We start from the raw sequence: 18,186 nt of genomic DNA on the forward strand, positions 1-18,186 counted from the left end.
TTCATATGCATTTAGCACTGCTCCTGTCTACTGGTCCTTAATTTGTTGCTGATAGAGTTGGCAGTTGACTGCTGCTTAATCTTTTTCCTATAGTTGGCAACAGCTTTTCTTCTTCTTAAAAATGTTAGTTTTATATCAAATTTACTGCACAAGTTATACTTGTGAAATATTAAATTTTCTTAGAAGTCATATGCACTCTTGGCCTCCCCCAAGTCAAAATGCTGCCTCCACCATTGGTCATACGAATGAGTTTTGTCTACTATACTACATTAAAATCAGTGGAACATTGTGGTTCCATTATAAAGTTTTAGTGAGGCCTTCCATTTTTATTTTATTTTTAATCGGCAAATGTTCTTCCATGCTACCCTATTTCATGAGAGAGTTGTTCTCATGTAGTTTGGCTCTTTCAATAAAATTCTTTTTTGCTGTCAAAAAAAAAAAGGGATAAAAATACCTTTAGGCGGCTTCAGCAATATTCAATTATTTGTGATTTGTCTACTTGAAATAAGGAAGATTCATCTTGTCTCGAGACAAATTGCAGTATTGGTGATTTATCTACCAGAAGGGAATGTTGGTGATGATAGTTTTAGTTAACTTTTATATATGTTTGTTATGCAATCATATTTTCTATAGCAAACATTGCTTTTCTATAATCGACTACAAACTTCCCTAGTAATTAAACACACTTCTCTATGTTTCCTGCTAAAGCTCTGAAAGCATCAAATTTAACAAACCATTTTACACAGGTTTATTTTGTGAGATGTGAAGATTGCCTAGATGTTGTTTTTCGAATTTATGTCGCAAATAGCATATCTAGGATAAAGACAATTTAGAGACAGGTAGTGTCAAAGAAATTGAATTTAACATGGTACCATTAGGCCCAATAATTAAAGTTCCAATCAAAGTTATCAAACCACCATTTCCTATTATGTTTTTATTAGTTTTACAACAAGTATACTCCTGTCAAACTATCATCACCAATACACACGATCATAATCATAATCATAACTGATAACACCACCACCAACATGAACAAAACAAAATGGTTAAAAATTATAAAAAAAGAAAAAACAGAATCACACAAATCTTGTAAATGGCTTTCTTCCCACCCTTGCAGGCAAAGATAATGTTGAATCCACACTCACGTTTCCTATTGATTCAAGTGTCTGAAACTTATTATTGTCTGGTGTCCTTTGAGAGTTAGGAACCTTGCTAGAGAACAAGGACCCTTTAGTCCATTTAAAAGATCCAATTCCTTGGGACAAAGGGAATGAAAGTCTCCTTTTTGAATCACTGCTAGGAGTACCACCACCAACGCTTCCACCAAACCTTTCTCTGGGATTACTATTAGCGCGTACTTTGGCCTGTGCAGAAACAGTCGGAGCCATATAGCTCGGCACTGAAAACGGCGGGCAGCTTGTGAGGCTGTCATCATCCCTCAGCGGCACGTCGAAAGGTGACTTGGCTCCCAGAGCCCTTGACCTTGGATGTTTTGCTTGAGGAGTTCTATATGGAGGAGTTCTAGCAGGTTTTGAAGATGTAAGAATGGTTGATTTTGTGGATTTTGGAGTGGGAGTGTCCATGTTATCAAAGGCGAAATTGTGCTGTCTTGGAGTGCTTGATCCAGGCCTTGGACTAGTTTTCTGTTCTGAATATGGTCTTGAAGGTGTGAGTTGGAAATTCTTCAGGATTTGTTTTTCTTGTGGATTTGCTGCAGGTAGTTGTCTTTCTAACCAGTTCCACCACCACGGAAATCCGCCGGATCGCGTATCGGTCACCGGTGTCTGTGTTGATTTTGGGGTGGCTTTCCACAACTGATGGCAGAGTGAATAAAGTTACAGCAAATAGAGATTTAACATTCCAAATTTCCAATGGAAATTTGAAATCAAATATGTAATTTAAAAGAATGAAGCAAGAAGAGGGCATAAAACACATGCTCATGTTCCAATTCAAAAGGGGGAAAAGAAACCAATATGTAGGAAGTTTCCTTTTTCTCTTTGATGATGAATTTTGTTGTATAAAAGGTAAAGCATGTCTGAAAAGTGAGGGCTGTGTTGGTGAGTACCTGATGTGAATATGCAAATGCCATTGCTCTTTCCCTTTTGATCATTGCTTCCACTTTCCTCTGCAACCTTGCATCTACTTCCTCTTTTTTCAGTATGCTATCATCCCACTCTTCATTGTTACCTGCCTCAGACTGCACCAAAATTCCAAATTGTCAATATCACTCGCTTTGAATTTTCATGAAGATAAAGGAAGTTGGGCATACATACATGCATGCACATAGTGGATTTTATTAGAATCTACAATGGTTTTTCAAGTTACTGATTAACATAACACAAAGTTACTCACTTTATGATGGACATCATAAAGAAAGAGCATGATCATCTATCGTAGAATAGATCATGTTGTGTTTGCACAATCTCTGGATTATAAAGTATAAAAAAACAGACCTTTCCCAATAAGGCAACAGCAGAAAGACAAAGGTATTTAATCCTTTGATTTTGAAGTGCTTAAGCTAGCAACAAGTAGTTAATAGACACCAAATCCATAGTTAGTTAGTTAGTTCCTGCTTACATGGCTGCAGGCAGTTGAACTTTCTGCTATCAACACAAGTGACATGTTACATACATATATTCATTTCCCCATGTTCACAACAATTTTCTTAGTTTAGAGGGCTTACACCATGTCCTAAAGTGCGTTTGCCAAAGGTACTTGCAGCATCCTTATCATTCTTGAACTCGGCTTGATATCGTGCCTGGTTTTCCAACATCTGGATCCTTCGAGACTGGATCTGAGATTGAACTCGCACCAAAAGCTGCATGTGTTTCATAGCATTAACTGTCTGCCTCTTCACATTCTGTCCTCTTACCACTCCTTGAAGTCTAACCAGACCCTTTAGAGCTCTAAAACTCCTCCTAGCCTGTAATGCAAGCACCACATAACAGAAGGTGAATTTTGTTTCATATCAATGAAAATAAGCTAAAATTAATGGATTAAGGAGGAATCCTGCATGCAAATACCGACCCATTCATGTTTTCAAGGTAAATGGCACAATAATCAGCCTATTCAGGCTCTTAATTTTCATGATTGAAAAAAGTACTGCTTACAATGATCCGTGTTTGGGTAAAAAAATTAATTAAGCGCTTATGGAAATAAGGCCATAAGCGCTTATTCATAAGCTATCTCGACAAGCTTTTTGAAATGTGCTCAAACTAGGTTTTAGGGATGTATAAGTGCTTATTCATAAGCTAGTCTGAGCAGCTTATGGAAGTAAGCTGAAAACAGTTTATAGGTAGATATAAGCTATTTACATAGGCTCTCTCAAACACTTGCATAAGCACTTCCAAATGGAGCAATGCTATGTAGATTTTTAAGATATTAAATACTTCTTTACATTGTATGGTTTCTAATCTAGTTTCGTAACATGTCTCTACGGGCACTGCTTAAAAGGCCTAAATTGAGAAAACAAGGCATTCACAAGAAAAACATAAAAACTTACCATATAACCTCTATAAACAGCCTGGATCTTAGTAGCTGAGGCCTGTTGGTTCTTTAGAGTTGGTTCTGGTCTGTAGCCAACCTCCTTGTGGTGATGAACGATACGGGAAGAAGCAGCTTTGGGAGATGTAACTCGCGGAGAAGGAGACCTGGGAGACGCAGCCCTTGGAGATGGAGCCTTTGGAGAAGGAGCCCTGGGAGAAGCAGCTCGAGGCGGGACAAAAGGTGGCGTTTTGGGTTGCTCAGGAGGCGTGGGAGGCCTAATCGTGAGTATCTGTTGTTGCTCTCTTTCGAAGTCCCCAAATATTTTCTCAATGCTACTTGGCTCCCTGAAGATGGGGATGAAAGAATTGGTCTCTCCATGCCTTTGTTTTCCTACACCTTTCTTCTTCTCTTTTGAGTTTTTACTATCTGAATCCTGCTATATTGATAAAAATGATTAGATATATCAGATGAGTAGAAACTCAAACAAGTTCAAACTGGTAGCAAAACTTGCTGTAACTTTAAAGTAAGAGTCATGCAAACACTGGCTTCCACATAAAATAATCATCATCATGTAGAAGTTGCTTCCTGATTCAAAGTTCAGAGAAAAAGGGCAAAATAACTTAAAACTAATGCAGAAAGCAATATAATGTCAGAGTGTTTGGATGAATGGCAAGTAACCTCCTAGATAACTTTGCAATATTTCAAATAATCTATTACTATTTATGAAGGAACCTAATTTATATTTTACAGGTATGTTGTAAGATGTGAAACATTATCATACATCTATAATGCTTGTCAACCAGAAGAATGAATTTTTTAATTCTTCCACAGATCTGTCCATAACAGTTCACTATCACTAAATTTTCAACAAAATTATTCACTGTGACTTTATCCTCTTTGCATTTTGGATCAGTATTGTGATAATTGATTTTGTTACAATTGATGTGATAAAGTGAGTTGAAAATGAAGTAGTATATTACAATGAAAGTGATTTTCAGATACATAATACAATTACAATGAAAATGATTTTCCTAAGGTAAGGTTGTGAAATCCTACTACTCCTACAATTGATTATTATCCATTGCAGAAGCTAAGGTTTGGTAGTTTCATCCAAAAATTGATTTTCGAGCTAGAATTCATTGTCAAAGAAAATATCCAAACACTAAAATGTTGATTTTGAAAATGAAGAATGAATTATGACATTCACAACAAGCATCCAAACAGGCTATTAAACGGGTTTGACATTTGATGAGGATGCCAAATGAAAAACATAACCAAAAACAACAACATAACAAGAATTTCACATTTCTCTTTACAGGAAGGAAGAAATTTGCATTAACTACCTACCTTCCCCTTGGAGTGATGTGTGAACACCCTCTTGATTGCAGCAAACCAACTCCCCTTCTTTCCCATATCACTAGCATTACTCTCTCTTCCTATAAGACAAAATCAAGACAAAATTTTCAGCTAGCTCCAATTATAAGATGAATTCACTAGCTGTAAGATCAAAATCATTCATGTATTATCAATTGTGCTTCAGGTGCTCACAATTCTTCAATAGTAAGACACACTTTTGTTTCTATCAGTTTTCTTCTTTATCTACAGAAGAAATTGTTAGAGAGAGTTAAGCTCACCAGAAGGATCGCCAGCAAGGAGGCAGCATCTCTATTTTATTCTCAGGCTGTTGATGACAAAAAATGGTTACATAAATAAATAAAAAACAAATAAAATTGAAATTAAAAACCCTTCATTCACCCAAGAAAAGAGGGCCCTTCAAGCAGAAGGAAGAAGAAGAAGAAGAAGAAGAAGAAAGTGGTGTAATACTATAATTTATAATCAATTGAATTTGATACAAGTATTGAAAAAGATAGCAATTAAAGGGTACATGACAAGATCAATTAAAGCTTCATAGAAAGAGTATGGAGAAAAATTCAAGATGAGAATGAAGTTTCAACTGAAATATGTATTCAAACACATGAAGAAGGAACAAAAATGAAACTTTTGTTCTATAAACTAGGGGAAATTGAGAGGAAAGAAAATCCTACATGATGTATTGAAGGCTAGTAGAGAAGAAAGACCAAGTTATGAACATGTCAGAGAGAAAGTGAATTGTTCTTAAGACAACATTATCTTCGGACAGGCTTTGAGACTGAGATAAAAGGATCCCAAGGTTAGTTCTGTCTAATTTTATGTCATGTTGATGAGAATTCAGAGGCTAAAGGAAGAATCATAATTGAGACATGTTCATGATGAATCATGACAATAAGATATTAAGATATTAAGATTTATAACCATAATAATTAAAAAAATAATTAATACAATTCCTAAAGCTAAAATCTTGTAAAGATAAACTAATAAGAAGCACAAAACACAAAGATCATAGATACCTTGTTAGTTGGCAGAACTTCCAAACAACTCCTGAAAGTGCTGTCAAAGGCACAAGATAGAGCATAGCAGAGGAACCCTTCTCTCTCTAGCTCTTTTTCTAGCCTCCCTCTCCTTTCCAGCACCACATGATACTTCTTTCTCAAATATTAATCTCCCTCACCCTCTTTCTCTCTCTATCTCTTGAGCTTAGAATCCAATTCTCTTGCTTGTAGGAAGTTACTTTTCCTCAGCCACCTTTAACCTTTTATGGGATTTATAATTTTCTTTGTTTTGTGGGGTTTATCTATCAATTTTACTTTCTTTTGGTTCCATGATGATGATGATGAGAGAAAGAGAAAAAAGATGGCTTGGTTGGCCACTTTCTCACTCAACTTCAACCAACTTTACTTCAATGGGAAGACTAAGTGGATGGACACCTACAACTACAAAAGAATTACATTTAACAATTATTATAAAACGGTTGAGTTTGGTACTCTACTCTTTATTTCTCCTTCCTTGTTAATTCCATTATAGCATTCATTATTGCTACCTTACCAAAATTTAGATATACACTTGGAGTATAAGATCTGACAAATGACAATAATACACACTGCATAGTTTTATCTTACTTTTATATTAATGGTCCTGGGCTCCTGGCATGTAAGATGCAATTTTCTCAGGGAAATTTCAGTTTCACCCCTACTCTACGCTCCTCCTCTATAACATGTAAAACACGCGCTCTATAGTGGTTTTCTTTCTGTCTTTGCCTTCAGGAACAGAGTGGGGCAGTTCTGTGATGAATCAACACATGCATATATGATGTATAGAGCTTATGAAAGATGGGTATCATTGAAATTCAAGAAAGGGGATTTTGAAACTTTTACATTGCAATATTGCATACCATATCGAGCATTGAAAGCTTCTTTCTTGTCTCATGTTGTTACAAATTAGTTGATTTATGACATCACCTAAAAAATATAGCAGTGTCATGAATTAGAAAAATACAAATTTATATTTTAATACATTCATTCATTCATTAATATTTTATCCCAGACTCACTTCTTCGTGTTCCTTTAGAAAATAAATGATGGCTATGTCATTCCAACTGTTTAGTAAGTGTGTTAGTTTTGTTCAGCTCAGCTAATTAGTGGGCGAGTTATAACTTCTTTTTTATTCTGGTCGGCCGACATGATATTTACTTGATTGTAAAATATTTGGATCGTTTGAGGCGATATTATGTCATATATCACTCTTTTCTTTTCTAAACATTCAATCATCTAATCAATTGTTTCTCTATTATATTCATATCTCTCTTGTGGGTGAATATGGAGTGCCAACTATTGTTTTTCTTAATTTTGTAGCTCTTGAATAGTAATTTATGTTTTCCTTTCGTGTGTGCCTTACATGTTGTTACACTTCAGCTAATAAAGAAAGCGATTCATATCATTCTTTGATTTTTGATGTGATGCTAAACTAAGTGGGATTACATGTTGGCATTGACAAACTTAACATGGTACTCCGTTCAACTTCCATAATCTTAAATATAAAAAGTTTCCAATCGAAAAGTCTAGGTTTTGGCTAAAGTCAAAAACCAGAGACAGCAGGGTCCTCCTTTCGTTGGAGCTCAGGCAGGGTTAGAAAGAATCCAATTCCGTGTGGAAAATTGTGGAATGGGTCCATTGGCGGATGCTATGATGGCACGTGGAATGGTATCATATGAAGAAGGATTTTTTTTGGTACATATGAAGATGGATTTTGTATTCAGTAATCATCATTATCATTTTTCAAAAATATTTTATAAAGGTAATTTATTGATATTACATAAGCTTACTTAAGTTTTTTTTTTCCCTAACTTTTGCCATAAATCTGGTTTTAGTTCCTCGCCGGCTAAGCGTGGGGAGTCATCCCTAACCTTTGTTAAATGTTTGGTTTTGGTCTCTCCGACCGTCTGGGTCAACGTCGGAGCTCCGACGGTCCCACGTGTCAGTGGAAAGGTTTGATTGAGCAATTGGCTAGTGGCTCCTAAGTAGCTCATCTCATTCTTGAAAGCGTTGGGGTGCTCACGAGGATTGGACTCCCCTGTGTATGGCTTCACTTAAAAGGGCTTTCAAAAGTTGTGCGGTATATGCAAAGCCACAAGGGCGTCTGAAAATGGGCTTAGAAAAGGAACATGGTTGCTTATACAAGCCGCGATATCTCTTCACACAAGTCCATTATCGTGCTCGGCTACCCCATGTTGTGGTTTGCTTCCTAGCCTTTCATGCGCCCTCGATCATCTCGAAGCGAATTAAAGTGTTATGATTTGTGCAAACGCCGCTCAATTACCCCGTTATCCGAATACATGTGAGATTAATTGATGTTCTTGTTTGCAGTTTTCTTAGTGTTGTTGGCTGACCCATGCTCATGTTCTTGGATCTGAAGCAAAACCTTTGGTGGCGCTTCTCCAACCTTCTAATGAGAGTGCCTCTGAGTTTGATCGCTCGATTGTTGTACACATATGGTCGGTTAACTAATGATATGTGAAATCTGATATATTTGTATTATTCAAATATAATCATAAATCTCATAATTATGATGAACTACTCTATTCGGACCTTTTTGTTGGACCAATTATTTTGAATTTTTTTGAGTTTATCTCATTGCGTATACTCTCTCAAATTATCTTATAATAAGTAATTGATTAAATCTATATGCTTGTGTGAATAGCTTATGACTTACTTATAATGTGTTTTGAGTTTATTTCATAAGCTACTCAAATTATCTGATGAATAATAGATTAATTCGACTTATACCCTTATTTTTGAGTTTGTTATTATAATAATTTTCTCAAATGAACTTATGATTAAACACTTATTCCTACTTTAAAAAAAACACTTATTCGATAAACACATTATCATAAGAGTATAATTAAGATTTTATGTTTACCAAATTGGTCTATATAATTGTACTGAATGTTGTTTGGTGCTGCCAAGCATTAGTTTTATCCTTCATAGTTAAGCTTTTGCTATCATCATTTTATTAGAAAACTAGTTTATAAAATTCTAATGTACGTACGTTGGTTTATTTGGTTTTACAAATTACATTTGAATTAGAATGAGGAACTTGATTGTGATCTTTAACTTCTACCATAATGTTGATGCAGAGCCAGAAGCAGGGGCGTGGTTTTCACTCAACAGAAATTGCAGTGGAGGCAGGCTTCAGACACTACCCTGTTCACATGCACAGGTAGGGTACAACCTGCGTATTAACAATAATGTTGGTGTGGCATATATGGATATCATATTCATATCACAGAAGAGAAATGTAAATATTGAATGACTCAAAATTAACATTGTTGGTGGAGCTGAGTCATGTGAGTGACTCCGAATTAACATTGTTGTACTGAAAAGGCCAACACATGGCAAGTGAAGTCACAAGAGGAGGCAGCATATAGCATTCATCCGTGAAAGCCAAGTATACCATTGGATTATTGGAAAAAACAGACACAAGTCTCGTCGTTGTGGTACCGCTAGCTATCACATTCATTTATCAATCCCTCCCCTGTCTTGCTGTCTTTGCACGTGAGTTATGTATATATATCATTAAAGAATACATCACTAGAGAAAAAAAAATTATCTTAGAGATATCAAATTCACCTCCACTAAGTGATATATGAAAAAAAAAAAAAAGAATAGAGTGATGTGACAAGTTATGTGATAGTAAAACAAGAGAAAATGAGTGAAATTGAGATAATAAAGAAAATGAAGTATGCATGTCTCAAAGCTCTTCAGGTTGACATCTTAATTACATACAATCTTTTTAACCTTAGTTATTAATTAGAGTGATGCATTCTACCACAAATGATTTCAAGCAATATTTAGAAAACCCAACACGTCACTAAACTCATCGAGACACCGGTTTACGATTTAATTGTCGAACTATAGATTGTGATTCAAATTATTATACATTTTTCATCTATATAATTTATATGGTAAAAACAAATAGTAAATATTTTAAATAAATAAAGTTAATAACCTAAAAATAAAAACTGACTGGTGTAACCCGGTTTTCAATACTGATTCTAGAAAGATTATTCACCGGTTCAACCAGTTCTAAATTCTATGAGTTTTTTATAGGTGATCAAACCGGTCATTAAAACAATTCCACTGGAGACCGACGCGTTTGGCCTGAATTTCTTGGAATTGATTTCAAGGCTCAAGCACACGCACTCGAAGATTAACTTTGACTATCAAATCCAATGTTTAGAAAACCGGACCGGTCACTGAACCGGTGGAAGCACTGGTTTAAGGTTTAAAGGTTCAACCGGGGTCAAACCGAGGTCCAACCGGTAGTATTTAAATAGTATTTAAAAATAAATATTAATTATTAATACTATTTAAAATATAATTTTTACTATATATAAAATTTTAAACGTTTTTAATATATTAAATATGAGAATTTAAATACTAAGTTATGTTTTAAAAAGAAAATAGAACTTCCGTAAATGAAATATAGAAAGCCACCTAGTTTTTTTTTAACTACCTAGGTAATGGTTCTAGTACGTTTCAAAATATTTCATTCCTTTTTTTTTTCAAATCATTGCATTTATTTCTTGAAAATCTGATAGTAGGCTTGTACAATGTCCAGTAGCTATACAAATTTACTTATATTTTTTTGTTCTTTTCAGTCAAAGAGTGAGTAATAAATGTTCTATTTCAAAAAAATAATAAATGCTCACAGCTTTTTATGGAAATAACTAATACTAATAGTCAGAGTGAGGAAATCAAGGGGTGCCAGCTTGATATTAACGCAGATATTAATAGCCACTGTTTGGAAAATGGAATTTTGTTACCAACCGGTTAAACCGCAAAACCGCCGGTTTTACCGGTTCTGACCGGTTTTTGACCGGTTTTTATGGTTTTTGTCCGGTTTGATAATTCCCGGTTTTGGCAGCGCAACGGACCGGTGAGATGTCCGGTTCCCGGTCCGACCGGTCGAACCGGCCGGTCCGGTCCGATTTTCAGAACATTGATCAAATCCATCGTGTGCTTCCATTGTGGGCTGTGTAGCATTTTTGTTTTGTATTTGGATTTTACTCAATTTGATCCTCTCCCATCTATTAGAATCTCAAAAGTGAGATGAACAAAAAATTTGGATGGAGTGAGAGGAGACGAATTCATGAACATGGATCGAATTCAAGTGTTTAAAAATTTAATACATGTTTGAAAATACTTCTATAATTAAATTTAAAGGCAAAACTATTTATGGGAAAATAAGTAGTTTCAGAGTGTTAGATACTTAGATTGATTTCAAAAAACTGAAGTTGATCAACATGCTCTTAATTATCTAACTGCTATATCGAGTTTTTGTTAGTGTTTGATATAACATGTATAAGGTTTTTTATGGCCCAAAAGGCCAAAAGTATAATGCATCCTAGCAAAATATATAGAGACTAGTGATGAGTCAAGGTCACCCGTTGTCCATAGAATAAAAAAAAACGTGAAAATGACATAGGATGGAATAAAATAAAAATGTGTTATTTGAACATTGATTCATGAATCATGACTGACGTATTGGAATCTCTATCAGCTTCAAGTTGTCGATGATAGATTCCTAGATATAGTATATGAAACTCCAACTAGTTGGGTTGTTTCCGTGTGACATAAACGACAGAGGGGGATTTTTAAAGATTCCTTCAACGAAGCACTTTATTCATGACAAACAACATCTCGTGCGTTTAGCTAGCTTGGAGTAGATAAGAATGTGAACAAGGTACCAGCTGATTGCGAAAGGATTGCCACTTGTAGGACATTTTCTAAGGTCATTGTTGAGTCTGATTCACAGTATAGTTGACAATTGATTTGTTGCTTATAAAGGATGTCATGATCTTAATCCTTGTGCTAAACCTTATCAATTAAGGAGATTATATATAGCTAATCAAGGGCTTATAGCTAGTAGATGTTCCCATATGATCCTAATCAAGGGCTTATAGCTAGTAGATGACCCACTATCATCGCAAGCATGTATTTTGGAAGGAGAATTCAGTTGCGAATTTCTTCATGAAGAATGGGTTATCACTTCTTACTTCCATGCGCATATATGAGTTTTTACCTAGCTCTCCATTTCCTTTTTGTTTGATTCTTGTGATTATGTGATATCTACTACTTCTTATTCTCCGATCACTGTAGCTAAAAGAACACTAATGGCGAAGCGACACGTGTTCAGTTTTGCTGAACTTTTTTTTAATTTTTTTTTTCTTTGGCCGTTGTAATACTACGTCGTTTTTCAGTTGAGGTTTCTTTCTCATCCTCTCTCATCAACCCTAGATCTTTCTTGCGTGTGTTCTATCCCTCTACCTGCTCTGTCGTACAACCCATATCCTTCTGATTTCGATTTCCCTCTCTCACAACCTTACTTTCCTCCACATCAATCTCAAATCCAGCTGTGTTTCCGTGTTATCCTTCCCCTTTCCACCCACTTCTCACCAATCCATCAAAATAGTCTCTTCCGATTGATATGATGAGCAATTACTTTCGGCCGCCGCACGATGTGTGTTTGAAGCTAATGTCGCCACCGATTATGGTAGAACCAATTGTGTATCGACAGCTCAGACGGTCCACTGTTCATTTGTCATCCTTCATCACGAGAACCCCAACTGCTATGGTTGAATGCATCTGCAAAGGTTGAATCCTTTAGCAAATGGTCAGTATCAATCCAAATCCTCATCAATTCTGGTCTTTTTTTGAATGAATTTTGTACTAGATGTGAAATTGATATCCTGTTGTTTATTTTTGTTAAATGAGATTTCACATGTATATATGATGAATACCGTCAGCTCATTGAGGTCTTTTTGTGTCAGTACACTTTCAAATTTTGGCTATAAATACCCCATGTTCTGAACTCTCATTCACACCATTCCCATATCCCAATCCTTCTGCTTGAAATCCCCCCTCTATTTCATCTCATTTCAGTATTTCACTGATCTGTTTGAATTATTTTATTGTAGATGAGCTTGAAACCATGATAGAGAAGCATGGAAGATCAGACCAAGGTTTATTAGGAAGTGGGAGATGGCACCTACTGCTAAACCTTCTAAATTTGCAACTTGTCTTGATTGATGCTAAGGTAATTTTCTCTTTTTATTTGTTTTTAACTGGTTGAATGGCTTAAATGGAATGTTGGAATTTTACAATGTTGATGAGCTTGAAACCATGGCTACTGCTGAACATTTTATGGCAACATATTTTGAATTGGAGTCAACTAGAGGGTATATTAGTACTGGTATAGCCAATAAAGGCAGAAATTTGTGACTTAATCTTGCGTAAAATCAATCTAAAATGGCATTTGCCTTAGAAGTGTTGGATTTTTGTTACTTATGAATGCTAAATCTTGACTTATTATTTATGACAAATCTATATTGATTACCCTTTTTATACTACAGGTATTTTGCAAATGCTATGACTTCAGTTCATGAAATGGAAAATGGTTTCAATCTAAAGAGGACCTTGCCAGCGCAGGAGCAACAAAGAGGCATACTTGCTGTGTTTTGGTGCTGACCAAGCCTGCAAAGGGTGAAATGGAACAAGAGGAACAAGAAAAACTGGCATTTTCAGAGTTTAAGATCCTTTTCACTGGAAGAAGATGCAGATGTTGAGTAGTCTACTAAGCAACTAAGCTTATCCACGTTGAAGATTGTGCTATAGACATCATCTCTCTTAAGTGTATTTTGTATTAATCTATTATTATGTCTATTTGTAAGTCGTTTTGATGTATGAATTGGTCTATGTCACTGTGCTCCTAACACTATCCATATATCAGATGGCTTTCATGCTCCTTCATCATCATCTTTGTGATTTATTACTCTTTTAGCTATGGATTATGGTGATAGATATGAGCTCCTGTTGTTATAAGTTGTAAGTTATGTTCTTCCTGCTGGTCTAAATAGCTGGGTTTAGAAATCTGCTCTCAAATGTTGGGGTGTCATATGCATGTTCAATGTTTAAGAGGGGTGGGCTTCACTGCTTATTCTTCTTTTGCATTATTTCTAATTTTTCACTGTATTTGATTTTTTATAGGCTACTTAGTTAAGCGATTTTCTCCTTCATTTCCCTCTTTTATTCTTCTTCTAGGTTATTTTTTTTTAGACTGTTAAATATGTTGTGAAGTATGTTTCTTATTCCATATTAAGAAGTTAGGTATTTATTCACCTATTTCTTATCAGTACCTAATCTAATATGACTTTGGTTTAAGATTTGCTGCCACTGTTATTACTTCATCTTTTATTTCAACTTAGTATGCCGTAAAAAAAGGTGAATGAGTGATACTCATGTCTTTTATGGCTGGACCTATGAATGGATATGGAGTTTCCTCATTGTGGTATGTTTTTCCTCTCTTTTAATTTCGTTTTGGATAGAGAGTTCTATCATGAGTTATATCTTATGGATTTTGTTTACAAAACTTTCTTCACTAATTGATTCTTGATGTGGACCTTATAGTTCTGTCATCCTCTTCAGGCTAAGATTGGTAGGGGAGATTTTTGTTATACTTTTGCCTATACTCCTTAATACCCAATTCTAATATGACTTTGGTGGATAGCTCCTTATTGAAGAGGTTTAACTTTTACATGTAAATCCTTTTAAAAGAGTGGATTCCTTATAAGTGGTTATGTTGTTTCATACTGCAAATTTTCTTAGGCTGATCTAGGAATGAATTTTTTTACTTCTTCAAGTACTCATTAAGATCCTAACTATTGTTTCCTGATACTGGATAGAGTGGTTGTCAAATATAATTTAATTTTTGTTTTGACTTTCACTCTTCCTAAGTTTAATTTTGTGATGACAGTCCTCTACTCATGTTATCATGTGGCTATATATTGACATATTATTAGCAAGTTGCTGAACATACACAGTACACACTCTTTTTATATGATCAATTAGTACATTTCACCTCTTAACAGAGGAGAAGTGAAGGGGGTTTATTGGAAACAAAAATCTACATAACTAAGTTTAACATGGGCCTTCCCCTTCCATCTGCCCCTCATTTTTTATCATAAACATGCATAAAAGCATCTCATCCATTCTATATAAACTATTCATCAGGTGGTTCACAAGGAGTTTGGTATACTTGAAGGTTTGATGACAACAGTCCATGCAACTACATGTCTCTTATGAACTTTTGCTAATTATATAGCCTTTGATTTCTTTCTCTTTTGCATTAATAAACCATAACATTATATCCTAACAAATGCCATTAGTAACATCTCATTGTTTTTCTCTTTCATCAGCAACACTAAAGACTGTAGATGGTCCTTCAATGAAGGATAGGCGAGGGAGAAGAGGGGCAACTTAAAATATAATCCCAAGTTCTACTGGTGTTGCAAAGGTAGGAGATGGATGACCCCAAACAGATTTTGTGATTCTATTTTAAGTATAGATTTGTGAAATTTGTGCTTTGTGAAATCACAAGCTGTTGGAAAAGTTCTTCCTGAGCTAAATGAAATTTACAGCAAGGTAAGTCTTTTTCCACAAGCCCAGTAATAAGCACCCAAAATAGAAAATTGTAAGTATTTTATTTTGTCCAATCATCTTTGTATGGACAGATATTGGGAAGAGTATATGTGTACCGTCAATTATAAGATTTTCAATGGCAATAATTTACTAGGACACAGTCCTAACAATCATAGCTAGAGCTAATATTCTGACTCCTATTTTTTCATGTCTTTTGGCTTATTGGTAACAGGTGGTGCATAAATGGATGGACATTAACTATGTACAGAACCTTCTCTAAGCCTCAATGCGCAAGAGGTTTTAGGTAAGTTTACTTCTTTTTCTTTCTTCCCCTCCCCCCCTCCCCCCCCCACTGTTAATGTCTATCTGCATAAACTATTTTGCTTAGATTTATGATGGTGATTAGAAAGAACTTCAGACCAAACGGAATTTAAAAAAAAAATCATCATGGTGGTTTAGAATTTGCTTCTCTCATTCCCTCAATGCTTAGCTTATTTCTAGATGCAGATAATTAGATTATCTTAGTATGAAGAATAAAATTACAAGAATAAATTGCTGGTGTGAGGAAATTTCATTTGATATTTGGATTAGAAATCAAAGTTAGCAACTCAATTCATAGTGTGCTACCTTCTCACTTCATCATATATATACACACCTTAAAATATGTTCATTAGTTTGCTCAGCAAGGTTGGGCGAAATATACAATTTAGAAGCCTATAAGTTGGCAAGACTGGCCTACTGACTAATGCAGGGTTGGAGGAAAAACTTAAACAAATTGAGGCTGAGTTGGTGCTGATGAGAGGAGAGAGAGAGAGAACCCTGGTCCATGGGTAAGCCCAAAGTGAGTGTGGTGATTTAAGAGTTCAGATTGAGGTTTTCTTCATCAACTAAACCAGTCTCTGTCAAGAAGAGATGAGCAAAGACAATTCTAATATTGATACTCAGATACATGAGCCCAGTCGTGAGCTGGCAGAGCATGCTAGAGAAGCTATTAACTTGATTGCCACAGTTGAGAATCCTCCTAAGCACACAAATTAAAAGTGGTGTCTTCATGGTGGAAATTACATGATCATGTTTGATTTTGATACACAATTAAAACTTTCTTTAAGATTTGATTTTCTGGACAGCTGATGTGAGCAAGCAATTGAAGCAACTGGGGAATGGCAAAGATTGAAACATGTAGGCTACACAACAAAAAGGTGTAAAGAGGCAATATAGCCAATAAATATCAATCTCAACAACTCAATGTTGTATATTAGTGTTTTGATTGTGTAACTTGATAGTTAAAATTCTTTGTATTCTGTCTTATCCCACGAGTATTTGGCAATCTTAAATATGGGTCTCCTGCTTACAATGTTTGACATCACCAATTCACAAAGTTTGAATTATTAATTTAATAAGGAATGATCCTGCTCGATTTTGTTAATAAGATGTGAACCTTGGCTATAATTATCAAACAAAAAACTATGTCCATATAGTCTAGCACTTCAACGATCTATCCATGGATATAACTATGCTTGATATAAAATTTAGATGCAATTCTCACCTTAAAGATGCAAAAGTTAATGTAAAGGAATTTTACCAGTAATAGCAGCGTGTGCAATATATGCAGCAACATCTCCAATAGTACCATAGAATTTAGTGTAATGGTTGCATATCAAGTTTCAAACAACAAGAAGTACTTAAGCTGCATAGGTCTCACTAATGAGTAATGACACTTTTTTTTTAGTTTAAAATTGGGAATGACTTATGGTAGTGTCTTTTGCGATGACTATAAACAAAAGTCAGGGCAATCTTTATCCCAAGTTGGCATGTATCTACCAAATCCAATTTTTTCTCATGGGCAATTGTATGTTTCAATTTCCAGAGTTAAGAGTCGAGCTGGTTTGAAGATATTAATAGGTCATGAAGACACTGCTGAGCAAGATGTTACAAAGAATATTGTCTTCAAGGAAATTTTTCAAAGGATTTACAATAAGTAGTCAAAAAGATATGGTAGATTTGTAATAAATTAATTAAATTTTTTATTAACTATCCATCATTTTAAATTCAATTTAAAATTTATGTCATATTTCTCTTTTCCATATTATTGAAGTACTTTATGTATAACCTACTTTGATAAAAACCAAAACACCCTAATTTTCGAGGGTCTGGAAAAATATTTAAGTCTTAATTACATTAAAGTTATAGTATAAAAAACTCTCATGGAGTTTGCGATAAAGAAGATATCGAGAGTGTCAAACACAGTTAATATTTGAAATTCATCTAATTCATACTATAACAGATAAACATTTAAACATTAAAATAAAAATAATAACAGTTGAGGTCGTAATAAATTAGATCACTCATCACTCCATAAATATCAAATATCTAATAATTGTAATTAACAGTTGTGTTCGTGATAAATTATCCGTGCATTGCACGGAAAAACGGGTTAATACTAGTATACTATATATGTAAGAAACTAGTTTTTTTTTTTGCGTTTGGTCCCCGGTTATAATAAAAAAAATACTTGACTGTAAAATAATAATTAAAATAAGAAGATATGATTGTGAAGATGCCATGTTTTCAAGAAAAAAAATGAGAGGATTAAAATTCACCAAATCTTGTGGACTTCACTAAATTTAGATATCTATATAGGTTGTCTTAATTAATTCTTTCCTTATGTACCATTTTTTTTAAATATTCTTTCTTCATTTAGAGAACAAAAGCACACTTTGTGTTGTGTGTGGTGTATCTAATATCTTTTTCTCTTATTGATAACATATAAAGTAAGTTTTGGTAGGTAACCAAGATTTTCCTTCAGCCACATCATGATGATCATATAGAGCTTGTTTAATTTTCAGTT

At 34.7% G+C, this 18,186-nt stretch overlaps 1 protein-coding gene and 1 long non-coding RNA gene across 10 annotated transcripts; one reads left to right on the forward strand and one right to left on the reverse strand.

The window, feature by feature from the left end:
* Positions 1-843: 843 nt before the first annotated feature.
* Positions 844-6,243, reverse strand: LOC130710649 (protein IQ-DOMAIN 14). 6 transcript variants are annotated; one of them, XM_057559986.1, is made up of 7 exons: positions 5,874-6,243; positions 5,121-5,167; positions 4,834-4,922; positions 3,503-3,919; positions 2,684-2,923; positions 2,066-2,197; positions 844-1,814 (listed from the first exon to the last, which is right to left on the reverse strand). In XM_057559986.1, the coding sequence occupies exons 3-7, from the start codon at positions 4,897-4,899 to the stop codon at positions 1,077-1,079; spliced, it is 1,593 nt and encodes a 530-aa protein (XP_057415969.1). In that variant the 5' UTR covers positions 4,900-4,922; positions 5,121-5,167; positions 5,874-6,243; the 3' UTR covers positions 844-1,076. The 6 variants fall into 6 exon arrangements, with proteins under 6 accessions (XP_057415969.1, XP_057415964.1, XP_057415965.1 ...); XM_057559981.1 differs by having other exon boundaries at positions 3,503-3,922; XM_057559982.1 differs by lacking the exon at positions 5,874-6,243 and adding an exon at positions 5,532-5,679 and having other exon boundaries at positions 3,503-3,922.
* Positions 6,244-11,562: 5,319 nt separating this feature from the next.
* LOC130714800 (uncharacterized) lies at positions 11,563-16,767 on the forward strand. 4 transcript variants are annotated; one of them, XR_009011423.1, is made up of 5 exons: positions 11,565-12,534; positions 12,839-12,957; positions 13,274-15,213; positions 15,571-15,642; positions 16,466-16,767. It is a non-coding gene; the product is annotated as an uncharacterized LOC130714800 (long non-coding RNA). The 4 variants fall into 4 exon arrangements; XR_009011422.1 differs by having other exon boundaries at positions 11,563-12,534; positions 13,274-15,642; XR_009011420.1 differs by having other exon boundaries at positions 13,274-15,341; positions 15,571-16,767.
* The last annotated feature ends 1,419 nt before the right edge of the window (positions 16,768-18,186 follow it).

Source organism: Lotus japonicus, chromosome 4 (genome assembly GCF_012489685.1).
Source record: "Lotus japonicus ecotype B-129 chromosome 4, LjGifu_v1.2".
NCBI lineage: Eukaryota > Viridiplantae > Streptophyta > Magnoliopsida > Fabales > Fabaceae > Lotus > Lotus japonicus.